Below are 27,853 nucleotides of genomic sequence, written 5' to 3'. Positions count from 1 at the left end.
GAAGACTCTGTTTGCCATGAGTGAGTAAAAGAATTTTGGGGAGATACTAATTTTCTATTCATAAAAAAGGTCCTAATTTCTTCTGTCTTCCAAGCAATTTTGTACTAGGGTATAGCCAATTAACAAACAGTGCTGTGATAGTCTCGAGTGAATGGCACAGGTACTTAGCCATACATATATAGGTATCCATTCTCCCCCAAACCTCCCTCCCATCCAGGTTGCCACATAACATTTAGCAGAATTCTATGTGCTATACAGTAGGCCCTTGTTGATTATTTATTTTAAATATAGCAGTGATCTTATTGTATATTTTAAAACCAGTTGTGTTCAACCTGCCTTCACATTTCCTTTTGTTTAATATAATTTTGCCTAGAACACCAGGAAAGTAATAACAGCATTAATACTTGGCATTTAAATATTAGAACAATCACCCCATTGTAAGGCACCCCATGGTCTGCCTTACACTACAAAGATTTGCTGGTTTATTATAAACTCTCAGGGATGTAATTATATTATTAATGTAAGTGACTCAAATTTGGGTAAATGCTTCCCCAAACATTCCCCATTATATGCTGTCTCCATGATTTATTTAATGATTATGATCTTTCATTCTTTTAACCTTATTAACATTTAATATTTAAACACAGATGTCATTTTTCACCTTTACCACCATGACACCTGTGGAGAAGTTTTGCTTTTGTCTGTTGATTAGATAGTTTTTAAGACCTTTCTTCATGTGAAATGCAGTAGGCCTTCCAAAGCAACAGGTTGCACATACTTAGATTTAACCAACTGTGGACTGAAAATATTTGAAACAATTTTTTTTCAGAAAGTTAGGAAAAACAAACTTGAATTTGACACACATTGGAAAGGACACTTGAATATTGAAAAACATGGGCACCAACACTCTACACAGCTGAACTTGTACATATAAGTTGAAAATACACATGTAAATTGAAAATTAACATATAAATTGAAAATCTGCATATAAGTCAGTATAGCTCAGTTTAGTCATTCGGTCATGTCTGACTCTTTGTGACCTCATGAACTGTAGCGCGCCAGGCTTCCCTGTCCATCAGCTACTCCTGGAGCTTGCTCAGTCTTGTCCAACGAGTTCATGATGTCATGCAACCATCTCATACTCTGTCATCCCCTTCTCCTCCTGCCTTGAATCTTGCCCAGCATCAGGGTCTTTTCCAGTGAGTTAGTTCTTTGCATCAGGTAGCCAGAGTGTCACAGCTTCAGCTTCAGCATCAGTCCTTTCAATGAACATTCAGGACTGATTTCCCTCCGGATGGACTGGTTTGATCGCCTTGCAGTCCAAGGGACTCGCAAGAAAGAGTCCTCTCCAATATCACAGTTCCAAAGCTTTAATTCTTTGGGGCTCAGCTTGCTTTATGGTCCAACTCTCACATCCATACATGACTACTGGCAAAACCATAGCCTTGACTAGCTGGACCTTTGTTGGCAAAGCAATGTCTTTGCTTTTTTTTTTTTTATTTTTATTTATTTATTTATTTTTCATTTATTTTTATTAGTTGGAGGCTAATTACTTTACAATATTGTAGTGGTTTTTGTCATACATTGACATGAATTAGCCATGGATTTACATGTATTCCCCATAATATGCTGTCTAGGTTAGTTATTGCTTTTCTTCCAAGGAGCAAGTGTCTTTTAATTTCTTGGCTACAGTCACACTCTGCAGTGATTTTGGAGCTCAAGAAAATAAAGTCTGTCACTGTTTCCATTGTTTCCCCATCTATTTGTTATGAAGTGACGGGAACAGATGCCATGATCATTGATTTTTGAATGTTGAGTTTTAAGCCAGCTTTTTCACTTTCATCAAAAGGCTCTTTAGTTCTTCTTTGCTTTTTGCCATAAGAGTGGTGTCATCTGCATATCTGAGGTTATTGATATTTCTCCCAGCAATCTTGATTCCAGCTTGTGCTTCATCCAGCCCAGCATTTTGTCTGATGTACTCTGTGTGTAAGTTAAATAAGCAGTATAACAATATACAGCCTTGTTGTACTCCTTTCCCAATTTGGAACCAATCCATTATTCCATATCCAGTTTTAACTGTTGCATCTTGACCTGCATACAGATTTCTCAGGAAGCAAGTAAGGTGGTCTGGGATTTCCATCTATGAAGAATTTTCCACAGTTTGTTGTGATCCACACAGCCAAAGGCTTTAGGATAATCAATGAAGCAGCAGTAGATGTTTTTCTGGAACTGTCTTGCTTTGTCTATGATCCAACAGATGTTGGCAATTTGATCTCTGGTTCCTCTGCCTTTTCTAAATCCAGCTTGAACACCTGGAATTTCTCAGTTCACATACTGTTGAAGCCTTGCTTGGAGAATTTTGAGCATTACTTTGTTAGCATATGAGATGAGTGCAATTGTGTGGTAGTTTGAACATTCTTTGGCATTGTCTTTCTTTGGGATTGGAATGAAAACTGACATTTTGCAGTTCTGTTGCCACTGCTGAGTTTTCCTAATTTGTTGGCATACTGAGTGTAGCACTTTAACAGCCTCATCTTTTAGGATTTGAAATAAGTCAGCTGGAATTCCATAATTTCCATCAGCTTTGGTCCTAGTGATGTTTCCTAAGATCCACTTGACCTCGCATCCAAGAAGTCTGGCTCTAGGATCAACCATGATCACACAATCATGGTTGTCTGGGGCATTAACATCTTTCTTGTATAGTTCTTCTGTTTTTTCTTGCCACCTCTTATTAATATGTTCTGCTTCTGTTAGGTCCATACATTTTCTGTCTTTTACTGTGCCCCTCTCTGCATGAAATATTCCCTTGGGTCTCTAACTTTCTTGAAGAGATCTCTAGTCTTTCCCATTCTATTGTTTTCCTCTATTTCTTTGCATTGATCACTGAAGAAGGCTTTCTTATCTCTCCTTACCATTCTTTGGAAATCTGCATTCAGATGGATATATCTTTCCTTATCTCCTTTGCCTTTGCTTCTCTTCTTTTGTAAGACTTCCTCAGTCAACAATTCTGCATTTTTGCCTTTCTTTTTTTGGGGGATGATCTTGATTATTGCCTTCTGTACAATGTCATGAACCTCAGTTCATAGTTCTTCAGGCACTTGATCACATCTAATCCCTTGAATCCATTTGTCACTTCCACTGTTCAATCATAAGGGATATGATTTAGGTCATACCTGAATGGTCTAGTGATTTTCTCTACTTTCTTCAATTTAAGCCTGCATTTGGCAACAAGGAGTTCATTATCTGAGCTACAATCAGCTCCTGGTCTTGTTTTTGCTGACTGTATAGAGCTTCTCCATCTTTGGCTGCAAAGAATATAATCAATCTAATTTCAGTATTGACAATCTGGTGATGTCCATGTGTAGAGTCTTCTCTTGTATTGCTGGAAGAGAGTGTTTGCTATGACCAGTGTGTTTTCTTGGCAAAACTCTTAGCCATTGCCCTGCTTCATTCTGTACTCCAAGGCCTAATTTCCCTGTTACTCCAGGTGTTTCTTTACTACCCACCTTTGCACTCCACTCTCTTATGATGAAAAGAACATCTTTTTTATGGTGTTATTTCTAGAAGGTCTTGTAGGTCATCATTGAATTGTTCAACTTCAGCTTCTTCAGCGTTAGTGGTAGGGGCATAGACTGGGATTACTGTGATATTGAATGGTTTTCTTGGAAATGAACAGAGATTATTCATCGTTTTTGAGATTACACCCAATTACTGCATTCTGGCCTCTTTTGTTGACTATGAGGGCTACTCCATTTCTTCTAAGGGATTCAAAGCCCACAGTTGGTCTTCTGAATTAAATTCTCCCATTCCCATCCATTTTAGTTCACTGATTCCTAAAATACCAATGTTCACTCTTCCCCTCTCCTGTTTGACCACATCTAATTTACCCTGATTCATGGACCAAACATTCCAGGTTCCTATGCAATATTGTTCTTTACAGCATCAGACTTTGCTTTCATCACCAATCATATCCAAAACTGGGTGTTGTTTTTGCTTTGGCTGAGCCTCTTCATATTTCCTGAGCTAGTTCTCTGCTCTCCTCCAGTTGCATGTTGTGCACCTACCAATTTGGGGAGTTCATCTTTCAGTGTCAAATCTTTTTGTCTTTTCATACTGTTCATGGGGTTCTCAAGGCAGGAATACTGAAGTATTCCTTCAAATTCCTTCAAAACTAAGTCCTTCAAAAAGACTTATGCCAGCACCACCCTGCTGCTAGGGTGCTGCCAGGATTGCTGTGTTCAGTGTCCCTGACCCCACAATAGGCCCTGCCTCTGCCACAGACTCCTGAACACTCACAGGAAAGTCTGGCTCAGTCTCTTGTGGTGTCACTGCTCCTTTCTCCCGGGTCCTGGTCGCACAAAGTTTTGTTTGTGCCCTCCAGGAATCTGTTTCCTCAGACCTGTGAAAGTTCTGTAATCAAATCCCACTGGCCTTTGAAGTCGAGTTCCCTGGGGGTTCTCAGCCCCTTTTCCAGATCCCCAGGTTGGGGAATCTGTTGTGGGCCCTAGAACTTTACAGCAGTGCGAGAACTTCTTTGATATAATTGTTCTCCAGCTTGTGGCTCTATACCCATTGGGTCCATGGTGGGGCTAATGGTGACCTCCTCCATGAAGATTTACATGACAGTGCCTCCCAGGTCTGTTGCAGCCAGAGTCCCCGTGCCCGAGACAGCCACTGCTGAGCTGGGCCTCCACAGGAGACACTCAGACACTCCAAGGCAGATCTGGCTCAGTCTCTTGTGGGGTCTCTGGGTCCTGGTGCCCACAAGGCTTTAATGTAAATGGTCCTCAGTATGTGCAGTTCTCTGATTTTTTCATATCCAAGGTTCCGCATACAGGGATTCAAACAACTGAGGTTGCATAGTATTATAGTATTTACTACTGAAAAAAATCAAAATTTCAGTGAACTTGTACAGTTTAAACTACAATATTGTAAAGTAATTAGCCTACAACTAATAAAAATAAATGGAAAAAATAAAAATAATTAAAAAAATAAAAAATAAACTGAGGTGCTTAAGGGTCAACTCTATTTGCATAGTTTTTACATTGTATTCACAACTTTTACATAGCATTTACAATGTATTAGGTATTATAAGTAATTTAGAGATGATTTAAAATATATAGAAGGATGTACATTAAATGCAGGCATTAGGCCATTTTATGAGGTGGGCTTGAGCATCTGGTATATTGATATCTTTAGGGGTGTGGGAATCAATCCCCATGGATACCAAGTAACAACTTCAGTTATCTATTTTAGAATTCTATCAAAAAATTCAGACTGTTCTTAAAACTAATAGAGCTCTTCAATGAATTTGGTAGTTGCAGGTTACAAAATTAACACCCAGAAATCTGTTGCATTTCTGTATACTAACAAACAAAAGATCAGAAAGAGAAATTCAAGAAACAATTCCATTTACCATCTCACCAAAAAGAATAAAATACCTTGAAACCTGTCTAGGAGACAAAGGGGGCTTTCCCAGTGGCTCAGCGATACAGAACTCTGCCTGCAACACAGGAGATCCAGGTGTGATCCCTGGGTTAGGAAGATCCCCTGGAGAAGGGAATGGCTACCCACTCCAATAATCTTGCCTGGAGAATTTCATGAATCAGAGGAGCCTGGCAGGCTACAGTCCATGGGGTACAAAAGAGTTGGACACCACTGATTGGCTATCACACACACACAAGATGACAAAAGAACTGTACTCTGAAAACTGTAAGGGCCTGATGAAAGAAATAGAAGAAGACATAAGCAAATGGTAAGATGTATCATGTTCTTGGATGAGAAGAATCAATATTATCAAAATTACTATACTACCCAAGGTGATCTACAGATTCAATGCAATCGCTATCTAATGTGCAATGGCATTTTTCACAGAGCTAGAACAAAAAAAATCTTAAAATTTGTATGGAGACACAAAAGACCCTGAATAGCCAAAACAATCTTGAGAACCAGACACTGTGAAACTCCTAGAAGAAAACATAGGCAGAACATTCTCTGAAATAAATCTCAGCAATAACTTTTTCAATTTATTCCCAGAATAATGGAAATAAAAACAAAAGTAAACAATTGGGTCCTACTTAAACTCAAAGGGCTTCCCTTGTGGCTCAGCTGGTAAAGAATTTGCCTGCAATGTGGGAGACCTGGGTTCAATCCCTGGATTGGGAAGATCCCCTAGAGAAGGCAAAGGCTACCCACTTCAGTAATCTGGCCTGGAGAATTCTATGGACTGTACAGTCCATGGGGTCACAAATAGTCGGACACGACTGAGTGACTTTTTTTTAAACTCAAAAGCTTTTGCACAGCGAAAGAAACAAACAAAAAGAAAAGACAACTCACATAATGGCAGAAATTATTTGCAAATGAGGTGAGCAACAAGGAATTAGTGTCTAAAATTTACAGCAGCTCCTGACACTTAACAGCATCAAAACAATCAACCCAATAAAAAATAAGGCAGAAGACTTAAATAGAAAATTCACCCAAGAAAGCATATAGATGGTCAAGAGGCACATGCAAAGATGTCCAATATCTCTAATTATTAGAGAAATACCTATCAAAACTACCACGAGATATCACCTCACACCAGTCAAAAATGGCCATCATCAAAAAACCCACAAGCAATAAATACTGGGGAGGATATGGAGAGAAGGGACCCCTCCTACACTGTTGATAAGAATGTAAATCGGTACAGCTGCTATGGAGAAAGATGGAAGTTCCTTAAAAAAAAAAAAAAACTAAAGATAAAAATAAAAATAGACCCTGCAATTCCACTCATGGGCATACATCCAGAGAAGGACATGTTCCAAAAGGATACATGCACTCCAATGTTCATTGCAGCACTGTTTATAAGAGCACTGTTCATACATGGAAGTAACCTAAAAGCCTGTCAACAGAAGAATGGACAAAGAAGATCTGGTACATGTATACAATGAATATTAGACATTAAAAACAACGGAAGAATGTCATTTGCAGCAACATGGAAGGACCTAGAGACTGTCATATGGAGTGAAGTCAGACAGAGAAGGAGAAATATCATGTGACATCCCTTGTATGCGGAACTAAAAAGAAATGATACAAATGAACTTATACTTACAAAACAGGAAAAGACTCACAGATATACAGAATGAACTTACGGTTGCTGGGGAGATGGATGGGGGAAAGGGATAGAGAATTAGGGATGGAAATGTACACACTTATATTTAAGATGGATAACAAACAAGGACCTACTGTATAGCACATGGAGCTTTTCTCAGTGTTATGTGGTAGACTGTATAGGAGAGGAGTTTGGGGAAGAATAGATTCATGCATATGTATGAATGAGTCCCTTTTCTGCTCACCTGAAACTATTAGAACATTGTTAACTGGCTATTCCCTGATACAAAATAAAAAGTTAAAAAAAATTCAGACTGTTCTTCAAAGATATTGATTACTAATTATTAAAATTTACATCTTAATCTAGTCGTATGAAGCACATTATTATGGAGCTTTAAAAGCTAATAAATTATTTATATTAGCAAATAACTAGATCAGAAGAAAAGCTGACTTGAAACCAATCTACTTCCCAAATCCTGTTAGATAAAAATGAATTGCAAAATAGTGAGCCATAGATTCTTATTTGGGAATTACCAGAAAAGAAACAAAAAATATCCATAAAACAAAAAAAATGTATTTAAAGACATTAATAGGTGGCGCATCTATTAATGTCTTTCATCTAAATACATGTGTTATAATATGCATATAATGTTCACTTAAAATCAAATTGGTGGATAGTTATTGGGCTCAATATATTGAAAAAGAGCCAAACTTTGAAGGAAAGGAAGAAGCTAGAAACTCAAACTCAAAAGACATTTCACATCAGCTTTTTGTTTATGTATTGTCTATAGTATCTCATGTTCACCATGTATGTGGAAAGTTGTAGAACTCTTACCATTTGTGAAATTGGTTTATATAAATCTGGTCAGTGATGAGAGGATTTATAGACATAATGCCAACACTGTCTCAACTTAAAAGTGTAAGGCAATTCTAATCACCCTTCCTCCATCGCAATTAAAACATTGAAAACTTTTGACTTTTAGATCAGCTGTTTTGCCTCAAATATCACTTAAGAATCATGGCTGCCTAAGTATAATTAGCTAAAACACACACAGGAAAGAATTCTACATGAAAGGTATGCCTTAGGCATCAAGGGGAAAAGTCAGAGTTTTTTTGTTTTTTTGTTTTTGAGAATTACACTTCTTTAAGTTATCTCTTACCTGCTGATGTTTGCACAATTTCTGTGGTGTTTCTGAGGCCCATGAAGTCAAACTGATAAAGCCGCCAGGATTTCTGATCTGCTGCCTCAACCGAATTTTTTCTCCATCTATAAATCATTTCTTCTTTGGGGTAGCCATCTAAAAATGCAAAACAAATATTAACGCTTGAAGACATAGGATTGTAACACATTAAAGTCATAATTATAATTTTGACCACTTAATAGGAGTTGAAATTTTAGTCCATATTTAATCATTAACTTTTCCTCATATGCATAGAAACTCCAAAAATGAATGGGAAATGGCCAATTAACCCAGAAGATTTCTGCTGCAGATCTTCACGATCAACAAAAGGTGAACAGCCATAAGCCATGTCTGTGTGAACATAGAATATATCTCTCAATGTGGAGGGCTTGGTAGTAGTTGACATTCAAAGTATAGATCTGATCTAACTGCCTGGCTCACTCTCACCAGACCTTCTGAACTTCTCCAGAGCTTAGTCTGTCCAGATCTCAGGAAAGGAAAATTTACTTTTTTATTATAAGCTTTATTATATATATAGCTTTTATTATTTATTACATATTTATATTTATGATTACTATTGAAGAGTAGTTGATGTACAATATTATGTAATTTGTTGTTGTTGTTCAGTGGCCAAGTTGTGTCCAACTGTTTGCAACCCCATGGACTGCAGCATGCCAGGTTTCCCTGTCCATCACCAACTCCCAGAGCTTGCTCAAACTCATGTCCATCAAGTCAGTAATGCCATTCAACCATCTCATCCTCTGTCAAACCTTTCTCCTCCTGCTTTCAATCTTTCCCAGCATCAGGGTCTTTTCCAAGGAGTCAGTTCTTCATATCAGGTGGACAAATTATTGGAGTTTCAGCTTCAGCATCAGTCCTTCCAATGAATATTGAGGACTGATTTCCTTTAGGATGGACTGGTTGGATCTCCTTACAGTTCAAGACTCTCAAGAGTCTTCTCCAACACCACAGTTCAAAAGCATTAATTCTTCGGCGCTCAACTTCCTTTATAGTCCAACTCTCACATCCATACATGACTACTGGAAAAACCGTAGCTCTGACTAGACAGACTTTGGTTTGCAAAGTACTGTCTCTGCTTTTTAATATGCTGTCTCAGTTGGTCATAGCTTTTCTTCCAAGGAGCAAGTGTCTTTTAATTTCGTGGCTGCAGTGACCTTGCTCTTGCTCCTCTTGCACCAAATGCATTCATTTTCTCACTGTTGAGAATAATGTTTGCCATGGATTTGTTGTACATGATCTTTATTATGTTGAGGTATGTTCCTTCTATGCCTACTTTCTGGAGAGTCTTTATCATTAACCAGTGTTGAATTCTGTTAAAAGCTTTCTCTGCATCTGTTGAGAATATCATATGTTTTTTGCCTTTCAATTTGTTAATATTGTCTATTACATTGGTTGATTTACATATACTGAAGACTCCTTGCATTACTGGGATAAAGCCCACTTGATCTTGATGTATGATCCTTTTAATGTGCTATTGGATTCTGTTTGGTAGAATTTTGTTGAGGATGTTTGCATTTATGTTTATGAGTGATATTGGCCTGTAATTTTCTTTATTGTGATATCTTTATCTGGTTTTGGCATCAGGGTAATGGTGGCCTCATAGAATGGGATTGAGAGTTTTCCATCTGCAATTTTCTGGAAGAGTTTGAGCAGGATAGGTGTTAACTCATCTCCAACTTTTAGAAGAATTCACATGTGACGCCATCTAGCACTCTGCTTTTGTTGTTGAAAGATTTTTTTTATTACAGCTCTGATTTCTGTGCTTGTGATTAGCTTGCTGAGTTAAGTTGCTCAGTCGTGTCTGACCCTTTGCAACCCCATGGACTGTAATATGCCAGGCTTCCCTGTCCATCACCAACTCCTGAAGCATACTCAGACTCATGTCCATCGAGTTGGGGATGCCATCTAAGTATCTCATCCTCTGTCATCCCCTTCTGCTCCTGCCTTCAATCTTCCCCAGCATCAGGGTCTTTTCCAATGAGTCAGTTATTTACATGAGGTCGCAAAAGTATTGGAGTTCCAGCTTCAGCATCAGTCCTTCCAATGAATATTCAGAACTAATTTCCTTTAGGATTGACAAGTTTGATCTCCTTGCAGTCCAAGGAACACTGACGAGTTTTCTCCAATACCACCACAGTTCAAAAACATCAGTTCTTCAGTGCTCAGCTTTCTTTATGGTCCAACTCTCACATCCATACATGATTACTGGAAAAATCATAGCTTTGACTAGACAGACATTTGTCACAAAGTACTGTCTCTGCTTTTTATTATGCTGTCTAGATTGGCCATAGCTTTTCTTCCAAGGAGCATTCATCTTTTAATTTAGTGGCCATAGTCCCCATCTGCCATGATTTTGGATCCCAAGAGAATAAATTCTGTCACTGTTTCCATTGGTTCCCCATCTATTGACCATGAAGTGATGGGAATGGATGCCACGATCTTAGTTTTTTTAATGTTGAATTTTAAGACACCCTTTTCACTCTCCTCTTTCACTTTCATCAGAAGGCTCTTAAGTTTCTGTTCACTTTCTGCCATAAGGGTGATGTCACCTGCATATCTGAGGTAATTGATATTTCTCCCAGCAATCTTGATTCCAGCTTGTGCTTCATCCAGCCTGGCATTTTGCATGATGTACTCTGCATATAAGTTAAATAAGCAGGATAATAATATACAGCCTTCAGTGGCTCAGTTGTGTCTGACTCTTTGCAAACCCATGGACTGCAAAAAAAAAAAAAAAAATCTTTCTTTGTATAATTCTTCTGTTTATTCTCGCCACCTCTTCTTTTTTTTTTTTTTTTTCATTTATTTTTATTAGTTGGAGGCTAATTACTTTACAACATTGCAGTGGTTTTTTTCATACATTGAAATGAATTAGCCATGGATTTACATGTATTCCCCATCCCAGTCCCCCGTCCCACCTCCCTCTCCACCCGATCTCTTAATATCGTCTGTTTCTGTTAGGTCCCCACCATTTCTGTGCTTTATTGTGCCTGTCTTTGCATGAAATGTTCTCTGGATATCTCTAATTTTCTTGAAGAGATCTCTAGTCTTTCCCATTCTATTGTTTTCCTCTATTTCTTTGCACTGATCACTGAGGAAGGCTTTCTTATCTCTCCTTGCTAGTCTTTGGAACTCGGCATTCAAATCAGTATACTTTTCCTTTTCTCTTTTGCCTTTAACTTCTCTTCTTATCTCAGCTATTCATAAGGCCTCCTCAGGCAACCATTTTGCCCTTTTGCATTTCTTTTTCTTGGGGATGGTCTTAATCACTGCCTTCTGTACAATTTCACAAATCTGTCCATAGCTTTTCAGGCACTCTATCAGATCTAATCCCTGGAATCTATTTGTCACTTCCATTGTATAATCGTAAGGGATTTGACTTAGGTTATACCTGAATGGTCTAGTGGTTTTCCCTACTTTCTTCAATATAAGTCTGAATTTGGCAATAAGGAGTTCATGATCTGAGCCAGAGTCAGCTCCTGTTCTTCTTTTTGCTGACTGTATAGAATTTTTCCATCTTCAGCTGCAAAGAATCTAATTAATCTGATTTTGGTATTGACCAAATTGGTGATGCCATGTGTAAAGTCATCTTTTGTGTTGTTGGAAGAGGGTGTTTGCTATTGCCAGAGTGTTCTCTTGGCAAAATACTGTTATCCTTTGCCCTGCTTCATTTTGTACTCCAAGGCCAAACTTGCCTGTTACTCCAGGTATCTCTTCACTTCCTACTTTTGCATTCCAGTCCCCTATGATGAAAAGGACATCTTTTTTGGGTGTTAATTCTAGAAGGTCTTGTAGGTCTTCATGGAACCATTCAACTTCAGCTTCTTTGGCATTATGGCTTGATGCATAGACTTGGGTAACTGATATTGAATGGTTTGCCTTGGAAATGAACAGAGATCATTCTGTCGTTTTTGACAATGCACCCAAGTACTGTATTTTGGACTCTTGCTGACTGTGAGGGTTATTCCATTTCTTCTAAAGGATTCTTGTCTACAGTAGTAGATATAAAGGTATTCTGAATTAAATTTGCCCATTCCAGTCCTTTTTAGTTCACTGATTCCTAAACAGTCAGTGTTCACTCTTGCCATTTCCTGTTTGACCACTTCCAATTTACCTTGATTCATGGACCTAACATTCCTGGTTCCTATGCATATTGTTCTTTACAGCATTGGACTTTACTTCCATCACCAGTCACATCCACAGCTGGGCGCTGTTTTGGCTTTGACTCCATCTCTTCATTCTTTTTGGAGTTATTTCTCCACTCTTCTCCAGTAACACATTGGGTACCTAGGAACCTAGTGAGTTCATCTTTCAGTTTCATACCTTTTTGACTTTTCATACTGTTCATGGTGCTCTGAGAGCAAGAATACTGAAGTGGTTTGCCATTCCTTTCTCCAGTGGACCATGTTTTGTCAAAACTCCCCACTTTGACCCATCAATCTTGGGTGGTCCTGCGTGGCATGGCTCATAGTTTCATTGAGTTAGACAAGGCTGTGGTCCATGTGATCAGTTTGATTAGTTTTCTGTGATTGTAGTTTTCATTCTGTCTGCCCTCTGACGGATAAGGATAAGAGGCTTATGGAAGCTTCTTGAAGGGAGAGACTGACTTTGGGGCAAACTGGGTCTTGTTTTGATGGGTGTGGCCATAATCAGTAAATCTTTAATCCAATTTTGTGTTCCCTCCCTTTTTATTGGCCTGAAGCCAAACTATGGTAGGATACTGAAGCTAATGGTGACATCCTTCATAAGGACTTGTTCAGGCACCCTTGTATTCAGTGCCTCTGACCCTGCAGCAGGCCACTCTTTATCCACGTCTCCACCGGAGACTCCTGGACACTCATCAGCAAGTCTGGTTCAGTCTCTGTGGAGACACTGTTCCTTTCTCCTGGCTCCCGGTGCACACATGGTTTTGTTTGTGCCCTCCAAGAGTCTGCTCCACTAGTCCTGTGAAAGTTCTGTAATCAGATCCCCCTGGCCTCCAAGGTCAAAGGGATTTTCAGTCCCTTTTGAGTACCATCTACAAAATTTAAGTTTTGCATGCTCATGTAAAATATGAAAATCATCTGTATCTTATGTTAGAGCTGTAAAAAGAAATTTGGAAAAAAATGACAGTTGTTACTATGCTAAATTGCTTCATTTTCAACAGTTCAGAGAACAATGTATGAACAAATGTACTCATTTTAAAAACTAATCCCCCTAATGTGGGCCTGGAGAACAGAGAGACATGAATGATCTCACTGAGATGGGGAAAATATAGATTCTCTATCTTGTTTTGGGTGGTGATTATATGTATGTTACAAATGTGAAAATGTTTGCATTTTATAGCACCTAAATTATGATCTCAAAAGAAATTCAACTATCTTTTTATGTCATGCACAGGGAAACATGGCCCACTAACTTTCATCTTACCAGATATTTCTAAATATAGCTATCATTTCATCTTTTGTCATCTAGAATCAATGTCATACTAAACCGATTTTGACCAAAACACACAAAAAACTCCAATATTAACTACATTTAATAATTAAGAGGCTAGTTTTGCTAAGTTATTAACTAATGTTATGGTTTAATATGAAATGAAATTTCTGTTTAAGAGTTTTACAAATCTTTCAGAATATTTTACTGATTTCTTTTGGAATTTCAAGTACATCATATATAAACAGTCAGTTTGGAAAACAAGATATAATCTAAAAGACAATTCCAAGATACAGGCTTGGTATGTGGAAAAGTTAACTTTGTTATCTTACTCCACACTCTAGCAATGTGTGACTTTGACTACATATAGCTAGTATCTTCATCATGCCAGATTTCAAAATATTCAGTGAACTTATATAAACTTTAGGAAAGAATTTTGTAACATGAGCTTGTGAAATGTCAAGCTAATTATAAAAAGAGCATATTCCCTAAATCCAAATAGGTATGTCTGGAACTTCATACTCTATATGTCTGCCACTATTGACACCTCTGAAATATTCATTTCTCTCTGCTGTAAAAGTTTGGTTGGGTAATTTTGTGTTTGAGCCTTACTATCCCAGAAATTTTCATGGCCTTAATGCAAGTATATATATATATATGTATATATATATAAGTATATGTGTGTGTGTGTGTGTGTGTGTGTGTGTGTGTGTGTATGCAAAGCTTTCCTAACAGCTTTTAAAAATATTTTCCAAAATCAGGGTTGAATACAGTTTCAATTTTGTAAAATACTGCTGAAAATCCTCTTATGAAAATGCATACCAAGAAGGAGTACAACAAGGCTGGTTTTTGTCACCCTGTTTATTTAACTTACACACAGAGGGCATCTTGAGAAATGCCAAGCTGAATGAGTTACAAATTGGAATCAAGTTTGCCTGGGGAAATATCAACAACCTAAGATATGTGGATGATACAATGGCAGAAAGTGAAGGGGAACGAAAGAACCTCATGATGAGGGTACAAGAGAAGAGTAAATAAGCTGGCTTAAAACTTGATATTAAAAAAACTATGATCATGGCATCCAGTCTCATCACTTCATGGCAAGTAGATGGGGAAAATGTGGAAACATTGACTGATTTCCTCTTCTTGGGTTCTAAAAATCATTGTGGATGGTGACTGCAGCCTTGAAATTAGAAGATGATTGCTTCTTGGCAGGAAAGCTATGACAAATCTAGACAGTGTGTTAAAAAGCAAAGACATCACTTTGCCAACAAAGTTCCATATTGTCAAGGCTATGTTCTTTCCAGTAGTCATGTACAAATGTGAGAGCTGGACCATAAAGAAGGCAGAGTACCAAAGAATTGATGCCTTCAAACTGTGGTGCTGGAGAAGACTCTTGAGATTCCCTTGGACAGGAAGAGGATCAAACCAGACACTCTTAAAGGAAATAAACCTTGAATATTCAGTGGAAGTACTGATGTCAAAGCTGAAACTCCAATAATTTGGCTACCTGATGGAAACACCCAACTCATTGCAAAAGACCTTTATGCTGGGAAAGATTGAAGGCAGAAGGAAAAAAGGGCAAAAGAGGATGCGATGATTGGATGGTATTGCTGATTAAATGGGCATGAATTTGAGCGAACTCCGGGAGATGGTGTGGGATTGGGAAGCCTGACGTGCTGAAGTCCAGGGGTCACAAAGGGTCAAACACAAGTTGGTGACTGAACAACAACAAATATTTTCTATGAAACATATTTAATTATTTCTATTTAAATTAACCATACTCTTCTGAAGATGCATGCATTAACTTGAAAGAACAAAAGTAGTTGGAGTTTCAGAGGGCATGTTAATTTGGGAGGAAAATATCAGTTATTTTCTTAGCCATTGGGTCCTCTTCCTATGCCTCTTCTTCCTATTAATTACAACCATCACCACTTTCACCATCTTCTTCTTCTTTACCATAGTAATCATCACTATCACTATCACCACCACCATTAATATCATCATCATCATCATCACTACCACCATCACCATTAATATCATCATCATCATCATCATACCACCATCATCATCATATTGCTATCTGTAATGAGGCACCAGGCAATATCTCAAGACTTTCAATATGCTAAGTCTCACAACAATCCTACTGGCATAGGTATTGCTGTCTCTGTCTTACAGATGAGAAAGTTGAAGCACAGAGATTCTGAGTCATGTACCTATGACAGAGCCAGAATAAAAACTTAGATTTTCTGACTTTAGGATCTCTATATGCTCACTTATTGCACTACACTGTAGTTGGTATCATGGAGATCTACACATAGAGGTTCTTCTAAAATCCTTAGAGGGGCACTGTAACTGTTTTTGAGTAATACTGAATGACTAGAGAGAGACTTCCATTCCCAATTGTTTCCTCTCTGTTGGCATTTTTCTTATATATTTGACATATTGAAATTGAAATTTTTATATTATTAATCTCATTAGTCACTTCCATATTTATTTTGTATTTATGTTTAATCATTCCTTAAAGCATGACCAGATAAATACTTTCAAATTTTAAATATAATTGTTTAATAGTTTTATTATATATTTCAATTAATAGTCATTTTGATATTATTTTGGTCAAAGGTTTTCTACTTGATTGTCACATTTCTATGCAATCAGTGTGTGTCTGTGCATGAGTGTGTGATGCTAATGTATCCTACATGATGTCAACCTATTTTTCCTTTTTCCTTTTCTTTTTATTGATTTTTTTGGAGCTAGAATTAATATAAATTAATTTACCTTCTTTCCACAGCTGTTCCATCTTCTCATCACCGTTACAAATTTTAAAATATGTGTTTCACATAATTTTCAGGAGTTTTGTATTTAGTAGGAGAAATAAGGTAAAGATATCAACTATATCTTCCCAGAAACAAAAGTCTCCAATCACCATACACAAAAATAAACTCAAAATGGATTAAAGATCTAAATGTAAGACCAGAAACTATAAGACTCCTAGAGGAGAACATAGGCAAAACACTCTCCGACATAAATCACAGCAGGATCCTCTATGACCCACATCCCAGAATTTCAGAAATAAAAGCAAAAATAAACAAATGGGACCTAATGAAACTTAAAAGCTTTTGCACAACAAAGGAAACTATAAGCAAGGTGAAAAGACAGCCCTCAGATTGGGAGAAAATAATAGCAAATGAAGCAACAGACAAAGGATTAATCTCAAAAATATACAAGCAACTCCTCCAGCTCAACTCCAGAAAAATAAATGACCCAATCAAAAAATGGGCCAAAGAACTCAACAGACATTTCTCCAAGGAAGACATACAGATGGCTAACAAACACATGAAAAGATGCTCAACATCACTCATTATCAGAGAAATGCAAATCAAAACCACAATGAGGTACCATTACACGCCAGTAAGGATGGCTGCTATCCAAAAGTCTACAAGCAATAAATGCTGGAGAGGGTGTGGAGAAAAGGGAACCCTCTTACACTGTTGGTGGGAATGCAAATTAGTACAGCCACTATGGAAAACAGTGTGGAGATTTCTTAAAAAGCTGGAAATAGAACTGCCATATGACCCAGCAATCCCACTTCTGGGCATACACACCAAGGAAACCAGATCTGAAAGAGACACGTGCACCCCAATGTTCATCGCAGCACTGTTTATAATAGCCAGGACATGGAAGCAACCCAGATGCCCATCAGCAGGTGAATGGATGAGGAAGCTGTGGTACATATACACCATGGAATACTACTCAGCCATTAAAAAGAATTCATTTGAATCAGTTCTAATGAGATGGATGAAACTGGAGCCCATTATACAGAGTGAAGTAAGCCAGAAAGATAAAGACCATTACAATATACTAACACATATATATGGACTTTAGAAAGATGGTAACGATAACCCTATATGCAAAACAGAAAAATAATTCATAAGTGCTTTCAAAAGTGTATTATTTCATTTGAAAATATTTGAAAACTTTCTAGAGATATTTATGGTATTAAAATTTCCCTTCACTTATTTTTTATTGAGTTATAGTTGACTTACAATATTGTATTAATTTCAGGTGTACAACATTGTGACTCAAAATTTTTATAGATTATACTTAAAGTTATTGTATAATAATGTATATGTTCTCTGTGCAATACAATATATCCTCAGTTCAGTTCAGTTCAGTTAAGTCGCTCAGTCGTGTCTGACTCTTTGTGATCCCATGAATCGCAGCACGCCAGGACTCCCTGTCCATCACCAACTCCCGGAGTTTACCCAGACTCATGTCCATCGAGTCAGTGATGCCATCCAGCCATCTCATCTTCTGTCATCCCCTTCTCCTCCTGCCCCCAGTCCCTCCCAGCATCAGGGTCTTTTCCAATGAGTCGACTCTTTGCACGAGGTGGCCAAAGTATTGGAGTTTCAGCTTCAGCATCAGTCCTTCCAATGAACACCCAGGGCTGATCTCCTTTAGGATGGACTGGTTGGATCTCCTTGCAGTCCAAGGGACTCTCAAGGGTCTTCTCCAATATGTCCTAGAACCTTATTTATTTTATATATAATGGTCTGTTTCTCTTAATCCCATATACCTATCTTGTCCCTCCCCCACCATTGGTAACTAGTACTTAGTTCTCAATATCTATGAGTCTTTTTTGTTTGTTTGTTTTGTAAGTCCATTTGCTTCATTTTTTAGATTCTACATGTAACTTATAACATACCATGTTTATCTTTCTTGCTGTCTGACATATTTCACTAAGCATGATACATATTGTTGCAACTTGCAAAATTTCACTCTTTTGTATGACTAAAATTCCATTGTGTGTATGTATACATATATATATACACACACATATATATATTATAATTTTCCTTATCCATTCATTTGCTTATGAAAACTTATGTTGCTTTCATATTTTGGCTATTGTGAATAAAGCTGTCACAAACATTAGGGTTCATGTATATTTTTGAATTAGAGTTTTCATTATCTTTGACTATAGTCCCAGGAGTGGAAATGCTGGATCATAGGAAACTATTTTTTAATTTTTGAGTAAACTCCATAATCTTCTTTAAGTGGGTATACCAATTAATATTCTCACAAACAGTGTACAAGTGATCCCTTTTCTCCCCACACTAGCCAACATTTGATATGTGTCTTCTATTTAATGATAGTCATCCTGATGTGTGTGAGGTTTCTCACAGCAGTTTTGATTTGCACGTCTCTGATGATTAACTATGTTGAACATCTTCTCATGAGACTGTTGGCCATCTGTATAGCTTCTTTGGAAAAATGCCTATTCATGTCTATTGCCCTTTTAAAAAATCACACTGTATTTTTTTGACATTGTATGAGCTATTTATATTTTTGGATATTAATCCCTTATCTCCCAAGTCATATCATTTAAAAATAAGTTCTCCCATTCAGTAGATTGTCTTTTCATTTGTTAATAGTTTCTTTTGCTGTACAAATCTTTATAGTTTTATTAGTTCCAGCTTGTTTATTTTTTGCTTTTGCTTTATTTGCCTTAGGGAATAGATTTTTAAAATATTGCTGCAATTTTTGTCAAAAAGTATCTGCCTGTGTTTTCTTTTAGGAGTTTTATGATTTCCCATCTTGCATTTCCATCTTTATTCCATTTTGAGTTTATTTTTGTATGCGGTATGAGAAAATACTGTAACTTCATTTTTTCCATGTAGCTTTCCTGGTCTCCCAGCACTGTTTATTGAAGAGACTATCTTCTCCAAAATATATTATTGCTTCTTTTGTTATTGATTAATTGATCATTGCCGGGAGCCATCATGGGAGATCCCACCCATGACGAGGTCATGAGGAAAAAACCTGACACATAAGGCCGTTCAGGATACAACGGACACTCCAGGTTGGCCTTGGCCTCTACCCCACCCTGTATCCTACCCCCCCTTTTCTGCTGTTGTTCTTGTTTGCCCTGCTGCAGATTCTTGTGTTGCCTGCTGAGAGTTCTCCTGCTCCTCTTTCACTGAATAAAGACCAACTTAAAACCCTAATTAATAAATCTCCTGGACGCTGGTACCCTATGAAGGGGCCAGGGATGAAGAAAATGCTTCAATTCAAACCCTTTTGCTGGCATTCTGGCTTGTTTGATAAATGTGTGCTCTCATTGCAAAAAATTCTCATGATTGTTCTAGACATCCTAAGCACAGTACGCTAACAAAATAAACCATTAAGCATAGGCCCCTCTTCGGGGTGAGAAAAGCTCCACAAATATAATTGCCACAAATGTGCCTAATAGAAAATACTTTAGATAGAGATTAGCTGGTGACTTCTTGCAGGTAATTAACTTTTAGACTAAGAGCCTGTTTTGTGCTATATCTGCTGTTTTTGCAGTTGTTTGCATTCCTGTTCTGTAAAAATGTAATCCTATTTAGTTCCCATGGAGATGACGCCTATTAGAAAGAAAATAGATTAATCACAAGAAAAACAGGGTTGGCTACTGAAGTTGCTTAAGTCACACCAGGTGCAAGCCATAAAATGTTAGCAGGCCTGAAGGCCAAGTGATAAGAAAGACTCTTGTAAACAAGAAGTATGTGGGTGACATCCTGTTTCTGTTGAAGGTCAAGTTGCTATAATGTTTTGAGATGACCTGTGTGTAAGCAATATGCACTTCCCCCAAAAGATGTTAAGGGCATAAAGGGGCAGTGCAAAAATAAACTAAATAATAAAATTTAGACTTAGCCCCCGAGCTTTGTCTCACTGTGTCTCTCTCTTGCCAATGCCATTCATCCTGAGGGTACCACTGGATCCTGCTGGGGCAAGGACCCCAGCAGATCATAAGTGCATGTGTGTATTTCTGGGGTCTCTATTCTGTTCCATTAATCTCTTTGTCAGTTTTTGTGCCAATACCATGCTGGTTTGATTATTGCAGCTTCATAATATAGTCTGAAGTCAGGGTCCATGATACCTCCAGCTCAATTCTAATTTCTCAAGAATGCTTTGGCTATCCAAGATCTTTTGCATTTCCATACAATTTTCAAAATGATTTGTTCCAGTTCTGTGAAAAATGCCATTGGTATTTTGATAGGAATTGCATTTAATCTGTAGATTACCTTGGATAGTATGGTCATATCAAAATATTAACTCTTTTATTCATTAACAGAGTTCATTTTCCACCTTCTTGTGTTATCTTTATTTATTTATTTATTTATTTTACTAATGTCTCATAATTTTTGGAGTGTGTGTGTGTGCTCAGTCACTTCAGTCATGTCCAACTTTCTGTGGCCCTCTGGACTGTAGCCTGCCAGGCTCCTCTGTCCATGGGCTTCTCCAGGTGAGAATACTGGAGTGGGTTGCCATTCCCTACTCCAGAGTATCTTCCCTACCCAGAGATCAAACCCATGTCTCCTACATTGCAGACAGATTCTTTATTCACTGAGCCACCTGGGAAGCCAAATTTTTGGAGTGCAGATCATTTACTTCTTTAGTTAGGTCAATTCCTAGGTATCTTAATGTTTCTGATGCAATTGTCAGTGGGATTTCTTTTCAAACTTCTCTTTCTGAGAGTTCATTGTTAATGTACAGACATACAACAGATTTCTGCATATTAATTTTGTATCCTACAACTTTACCAAATTCAGTGATAGTAGTAGTGTTTTGGTGCTGTATTTAGTATTTCTATGTATAGTATCATGTCATCTGCAAACAGTGATCGTTTCTGCAAGCAGTGATAGTTTTACTTCTTTCTTTTGCATTTTTGTGCCTTTTATTTCTTTTGCTTGTCTGATTGTTACGGCTAGAACTTCCAACAGCATATTGTATAAGGTGGTGAGAGTAAGACTCCTTATCTTCTTCCTGATCTTAGAGAAAATGCTTTCAGCTTTTCACTGCTGAATATTATGTTTTAGCTGCGGGGTTATCATTTATGGTTTTTATCTGTTGAGGTACATTTCTTCCATACCTTTTAAATCATAAATTAATGTTGAATTTTGTCAAAAGTTTTCCCGCATTTATTGAGATGATCACTTGCTAATGTGGTGTATCACATTAATTGATTTGTTGATAATGAACCATCATTGCATCCCTGGGATAAATCTCATTTGATCATGGTGTAGGGTCCTTTAAATGTATTGCTGGGTTTAGTTTGCTATTATTTTATTGAGGATTTTCACATCTATGTTCATCATTGATAATGACCTATAATCTTCTTCTTCTTCTTTTTTTTTTTTTTGGTATCATTTTCTGCTTTTGATTTCAGGGTGATGCTGGCCTCATATGTTAAGTTTGTGAGCTGTCCTTCCTCTGCAAATTTTTGTTAAGTTTAGGAAGGATATGTGTTAACTCTTCTCTAAATATTTGGTAATATTGACCTGGAAATCCATGTGGTCCTGGACTTTTGTTTGTTGGGAGTTTTTAAATTACTGATTCAATCTCATTGGCTGGTCTGTTCACACTCCTTATTTCTTGCTGATTCTTTCTTCAGAGATTGTAGAGTGTTAAGAATTTGTTAATTTCTTCTAGGTTAGAGTATAGTTGTTTGGAATAGTCTCTTATGACCTTTGGTACTTCTGTGATGTTGGTTGTAACTTCTTATTCATTTCTGATTTTATTGATCTTGGCCCTTTTTACTCTTGATGAGTCTGGCTAAGCAGTTTTTTATCCTCAATCTTTTCAAAGAGCCAACACGTAGTTTCATTAATCTTTTCTATTTTTGTAGTTTCTATTTTTTAATTTTTATGATTTCATACTTTCACTGACTTTGGGTTTTGCTTATTCTTCTTTTTCTAGTTCCTTTTTATGTTAGCTGAGGTTGCTTATTTGAGATTTTTCCTTTTTACCCTCAGGTAAACTTGTATCACTATAAAATCCCCTCTTAGAATTGCTTTTGCTGCACCCTGTAGGTTTTTGGTAGTTGTGGGTTTTTTGTTTTCTTTGGTGTTTTTAAAATTTATTCCATGATCCATTGGTTGCTTGGTACCATATTGTTCAGACTCCTCATCTTTGTACATCTTTGTGTTTGTTTCAGGTTTTGTTTCTTATGGTTGATTTCTAGTCTCATAGTAGCTTGAAAATATATGTATATATACATATATGCATATATAAACTCATTATAACAGGTATCACAACATTCAGAGTGACACAAATGGTGAAAAATAGACACTTTTATACTATCAATTCATATCAAATTATGGCATAAAATGTGGCACTATTTGTTGAAGTAGTAAGTGTTCATAAATTTTGACTTGTGAATTTGACAGAAATATAGTACAAGCAAAAAATAATAATGATATTAATAGAATAAAAACAAAATGGACACACATGTTTATTGTCATGCTATTTTTAAACAACTTGAATGGTGGAAGCTATTATGCTCCATTCAAATTCTTGGTTACTTCAGAGTCATTAAAATGTAGCACAAAATATACTGCATTGGAAGGATGTCTGCAGCACTTTATAAAATGCAAGATCCAGGATGATACGTCGAGTATGAATTTGTCTGAGCAAAAAAGAACACAGCCTGTGCATGTGCATATGTATGTATTTATGTTTTCCTGAGCAAACATAAATGTGTGGGACAAGTACAATGTGTACTCCCAACAGCTCAGCATTAAGCACGGTTCTGGATGGCATGAGGAGTGTTGTAATGCTTTTTCTTTACTCGAGACAGTTTAAAAATCATTGAAGCATGCAACTTATCCGAAAATTCACCCCAAAATACTGTTTTTTTCTGTGTCTGCCTAATATGGAAAAGTAGAAACTAAAAATAAGTCAAATGAAACAGTGCATTTGAGGAAATTGTGGGCAAAATATTAGCAATGGTAATTTTTTTTAATTTTTAAGTTATGATAATAACACCCAAATTTACCCAATAGTATTAATAGTATTCAAATACTCACACTTATTCAATACTATTATAATACCTAAATTTGCCCAAGTGCTAGTTCAGTTAGTAAGTTCAAATATTCTGGATATAGCTGCAGCTCCAGAGGTATGGTCACTGGGTAATCATAATAATAGCACATGGTCTAATTCCACAGAATGGACCTATATTCAGTGATTTCTGACTTCTTGTGATTCAGCCAGTCATAATTACATTTCTCTCACTTCCCATAAATCAGAAACAGCCAGTCATAATTACATTTCTTTCACTCCCCATAAATCAGAAACAGCCAATAGAAAAACTCTGGGGGAAAAAAAAAACGCTCAAAAATAACCATGAAATCGCAAAGGACTTCCCAGAGAGCAATATTTAAATTATCATCATGACTTTTCAAACTTTACTATGCTAACTGTAATTTGTTTTCTAGTTTCTTTTTGGAGGATGACATCTTTCATTTGACAACACTTTCTGAAGGGGTTTTACCTTCCTTTTGGAAAGCTCCCACGTTGTCACCTGTGTCACATGACATAATCTGTCCTTGTCTCACAGCTCACATGTGCTCACACTGATGTTCCAGGGACTCACAGCAGATACGAGGATGTGAGACTGGGTCAAAAGGAGAGCAGCCACTACTGTATGGTGGCTGGCTCTGAAAGCATCTTTGTCTCTGAAAGCATCTGGAGATGAAAGCATCTCTTAGAATGGCATTTTCTGAAAGAAAATAGTCCCCTTTCATATTTATATATTGATATATTTCCAATGGTCATCCCATATTACGCCTAAAAATTCTTGAGACACAGAGTAAGGAATAAGTTCAGTTCAGGTCAGTTCAATTCAGTAGCTCAGTCATGTCCGACTCTTTGAGACCCCATGGACTGTAGCCTACCAGGCTTCTCCATCCATGGGATTTTCCAGGCAAGAATAATGGAGTGGGTTGCCATTTCCTTCTCCAGGGGGATCTTCCCAACCCAGGGATCGAATCTGGGTCTCCCGCATTGTAGGCACACGCTTTACCGTCTGAGCCACCAGGGAAGTCTCATCTTGGTTATCTGGGTCGCTAAGACCTATTTTTTTTTTTTTTCCAATTCTTCTGTGTATTCTTGCCACCTCTTCTTAATTTCATCTGTTTCTGTTAGTTCCTTGCTGTTTCTGTTCTTTATTGTATCTATTTTTGCATGAAATAGTGCCTTGGTATCTATAGTTTTCTTGAAGAGATCTCTAGTCTTTCCCATTCTATTGTTTTTCTGTTTTTCTGCATTGTTCACTTAAGAAAGTGAACATGGTTTTTCTGCATTGTCCACTTATCTCCCCTTGCTTTTCTCTAGAACTCTGCATTCAGTTGAATATATCATTCTCTTTCTTCTTTGCCTTTCACTGGTTTTCTGAGGATCCTTACAAATAGCGGAGAAAAAAAGATAAGTGAACCCACTACTGGGCATATACTTCAAAAAGACACACATACCACATGTTCATAGCAGCACTATTATCAATAGCTAAAACATGGAAGCAACCTGTTCATAGAGGCCCATCGACAGATGAATGGATAAAGAAGTTGTCATACATATATAAACAATGGAATATTACTTAGCCATAAAAAGGAATGCTTTGAGTCCGTTCAAATGAGGTGGGTAATCCTAGAGCTTGTTATGCAGAGTGAAGTAAGTTAAGTGAGAAAGAGGCAAATAAATATAGTATATTTACATATATATACACATATATGGCAGATATGTGTGTGTGTGTATATATATACATATGCATATACATATATATATACATATACACATATATATGGCTTCTCTGGTCACTCAGATGGTAAAGGATCTGCCTGCTATGTGGGAGACCCAGGCTTTAGTGGGTCAGGAAGAGTACATCATGCAAAATGCCAGGCTGGATGAATCTCAAGCTGGAATTAAGACAGCCAGGAGAAATATTGTTAACCTCAGATATGCAGATGAAACTACCCTAATGGCAGAAAGTGAAGAGGAACTAAAGAGCCTCTTGATGAAGGTGAAAGAGGGGAGTGAAAAAGGTGGCTTAAAACTCAACATTCAAAAAGCTAAGATCATGGCATCCCGTCCCATCACTTCGTGTCAAATAGATGGAGAAACAATGGAAACAGTGACAAATTTTATTTTCTTGGACTCCTAAATCACTATGAACAGTGACTGCAGCTGTGAAATAAAAGACACTTGCTCCTTGGAAGGGAAGAGTGGGATGAACCAAGACAGTAGCCGGGACATATACACACTACCAAGTGTAAAATCGCCAGTGGGAAGCTGCTGTCCTGCACAGGGGGCCCAGCCTGGTACTCTGAGATGAAGTAGATGGGTGGGATGGGAGGAGAGGAGGAATGCTCAAGAGGGTGGTGACATATGCATAACTATGTCTGATTTGTGTTTTGTATGGCAGAAACCAACACAACATTGTAAAGCAATTTTCCTCCAGTTAAAAAATAAATCTAAAACAAAACTAAAGAAGTTGTCTGCATATATACAGTAGAATATTACTCAGTCATAAAAAGGAATGAATGTGAATCAGTTGAACTGAGGTGGGTGAACCCAGAGCCTGTTACACAGACTGAAGTAAGTCAGAAATGAAAAACAAATATTGTATATTAACACACACACACATATATAGACTCTAGAAAAATGGTACTGATGAACCTATTTGCACGTAGCAATGGAGGCACAGGTGTAGAAAATGGACTTGTGAACACAGTGTAGTAAGGAGAGGATTGGACAAATTGAAAGAGTAACTACACCCCTTAGGGTCACAACGAGTCAGACAGGACTGAACGACTAACACATATATACACTGCTGCTGCCGCCAAGTCGCTTCAGTCGTGTCCGACCCTGTGCAACCCCTAGACAGCACTACCATGTGTAAAACAGATAGCTAGTGGCATTTTGCTGTGAAACACAGGGGACTCAGCCCTGTGCTCTGTGATGACCTAGAGGATGAGATGGGGAGGGCAGGCTCAAGAGGGAGGGCATATAGGTATGTTTACAGAAGAACCATGTTGTTGTTATTGCAAAAACTAGTACAACACTGTAAAGCAAATATCCTCCAATTAAAATTAAATTAAAAAAAGAAAGTGATATGGGAGAGGAAGTAAAAAAATACCTAAAGATAAATGAAAATGAAACTATGGTGATCTAAACCTATGGGATACAACAAAGACAGTTGTAAGATGGAAGTTTATAGCAATACAATCCTACCTCAGTAAACAAGAAAAACCCCAAATAAACAACCTAAACTTATATCTAAAGCAACTAGAGAAAGAAGAATAAATGAAATCCAAAGTTAGCAGGATTAAGGAATTCATAATGATCAAAACAGAAATAAATGAAATAGAGACAAAGCAAATAATAGAAGGCGCAAAACACACTGACTTTGCTTGGTATGAGATATCAGCCATCACCATGAGTGGCATTTGGAAGAACTTTTTCCCGTTCATGATTTTCATGGATTTGAGAAGATAGAAGAGGAGTCCAAAGAGGTCATCAGCAACTTAGTGACTCAGCGAGAGGTTGGATCTGTCCATTGGATTATCCAGGCAAGAATACTGGAGTGGGTTGCCATTTCTTCCTCCAGGGCATTTTCCAGACCCAGGAATCCAACCCAAGTCTCCTGCATCTCCTGCACTGGTAGGCAGATTCTTTGCCACTGAGCCCCCAGGGAAGCCTCTTACTAATACCATTACTTTTATGAATTAGGATTTCAACATATGAGTTTAGTGGGACACAAATATCCAGACCATAGCACAGCTTTAGCAAATATAATGTGAATTTTATAATAATACAATGGGATTGCAAATCATTGATCCATATTAACTGAGATGGAAAACACTCTGGCAGTTCCTCAACAGGTTTAACAGAAAGAGTATATGACTCAACAATTTCAATCTTAGTTATATACCAAAGTGAAATGGAAACATGTCTATGCAAAATTTTATATATAAATTCTTATAGCCATCTTGTTTATGATAGGATAAAAACTGTGCTGGAAAATGTACATGAGCTGATAAATGGATTTTTAAAATGTGTTATATCTGTACAATGGAACATCATTTAGTAATGGAATGAAAGGCAGAAATGAAATACACATGGACAAATCCTGAAAACACACTAAGTAAAAGAAGCCAATCACAACAATATCATACATCAAGTGAATTAATTCATGTGAAATGTCCAGAAGAGGAAAATTTATAGAGACATAAATAGTACTCATTTTTGTATTAATATTTGTTTTAAGAGTTGAGGGGTTGGGGTATTGGAGAGTAACTGCTAATAAACTGGGGTTTGGG

General features: G+C 37.4%; 1 protein-coding gene across 1 annotated transcript in view; it reads right to left on the bottom strand.

The window, feature by feature from the left end:
- GABRG3 (gamma-aminobutyric acid type A receptor subunit gamma3) overlaps window positions 1-27,853 on the bottom strand; it is an 833,077-nt gene that overhangs the window by 136,980 nt on the left and 668,244 nt on the right. Inside the window, exon 6 of the mRNA XM_070478123.1 lies at window positions 8,250-8,387. Coding sequence (XP_070334224.1) covers window positions 8,250-8,387 — 138 coding nt within the window. The remainder of the gene's footprint in view (window positions 1-8,249; window positions 8,388-27,853) is intronic.

Source organism: Odocoileus virginianus, chromosome 16, assembly GCF_023699985.2.
Source record: "Odocoileus virginianus isolate 20LAN1187 ecotype Illinois chromosome 16, Ovbor_1.2, whole genome shotgun sequence".
Taxonomy (NCBI): domain Eukaryota; kingdom Metazoa; phylum Chordata; class Mammalia; order Artiodactyla; family Cervidae; genus Odocoileus; species Odocoileus virginianus.
This window is presented reverse-complemented; position numbering and strand designations above follow the sequence as displayed.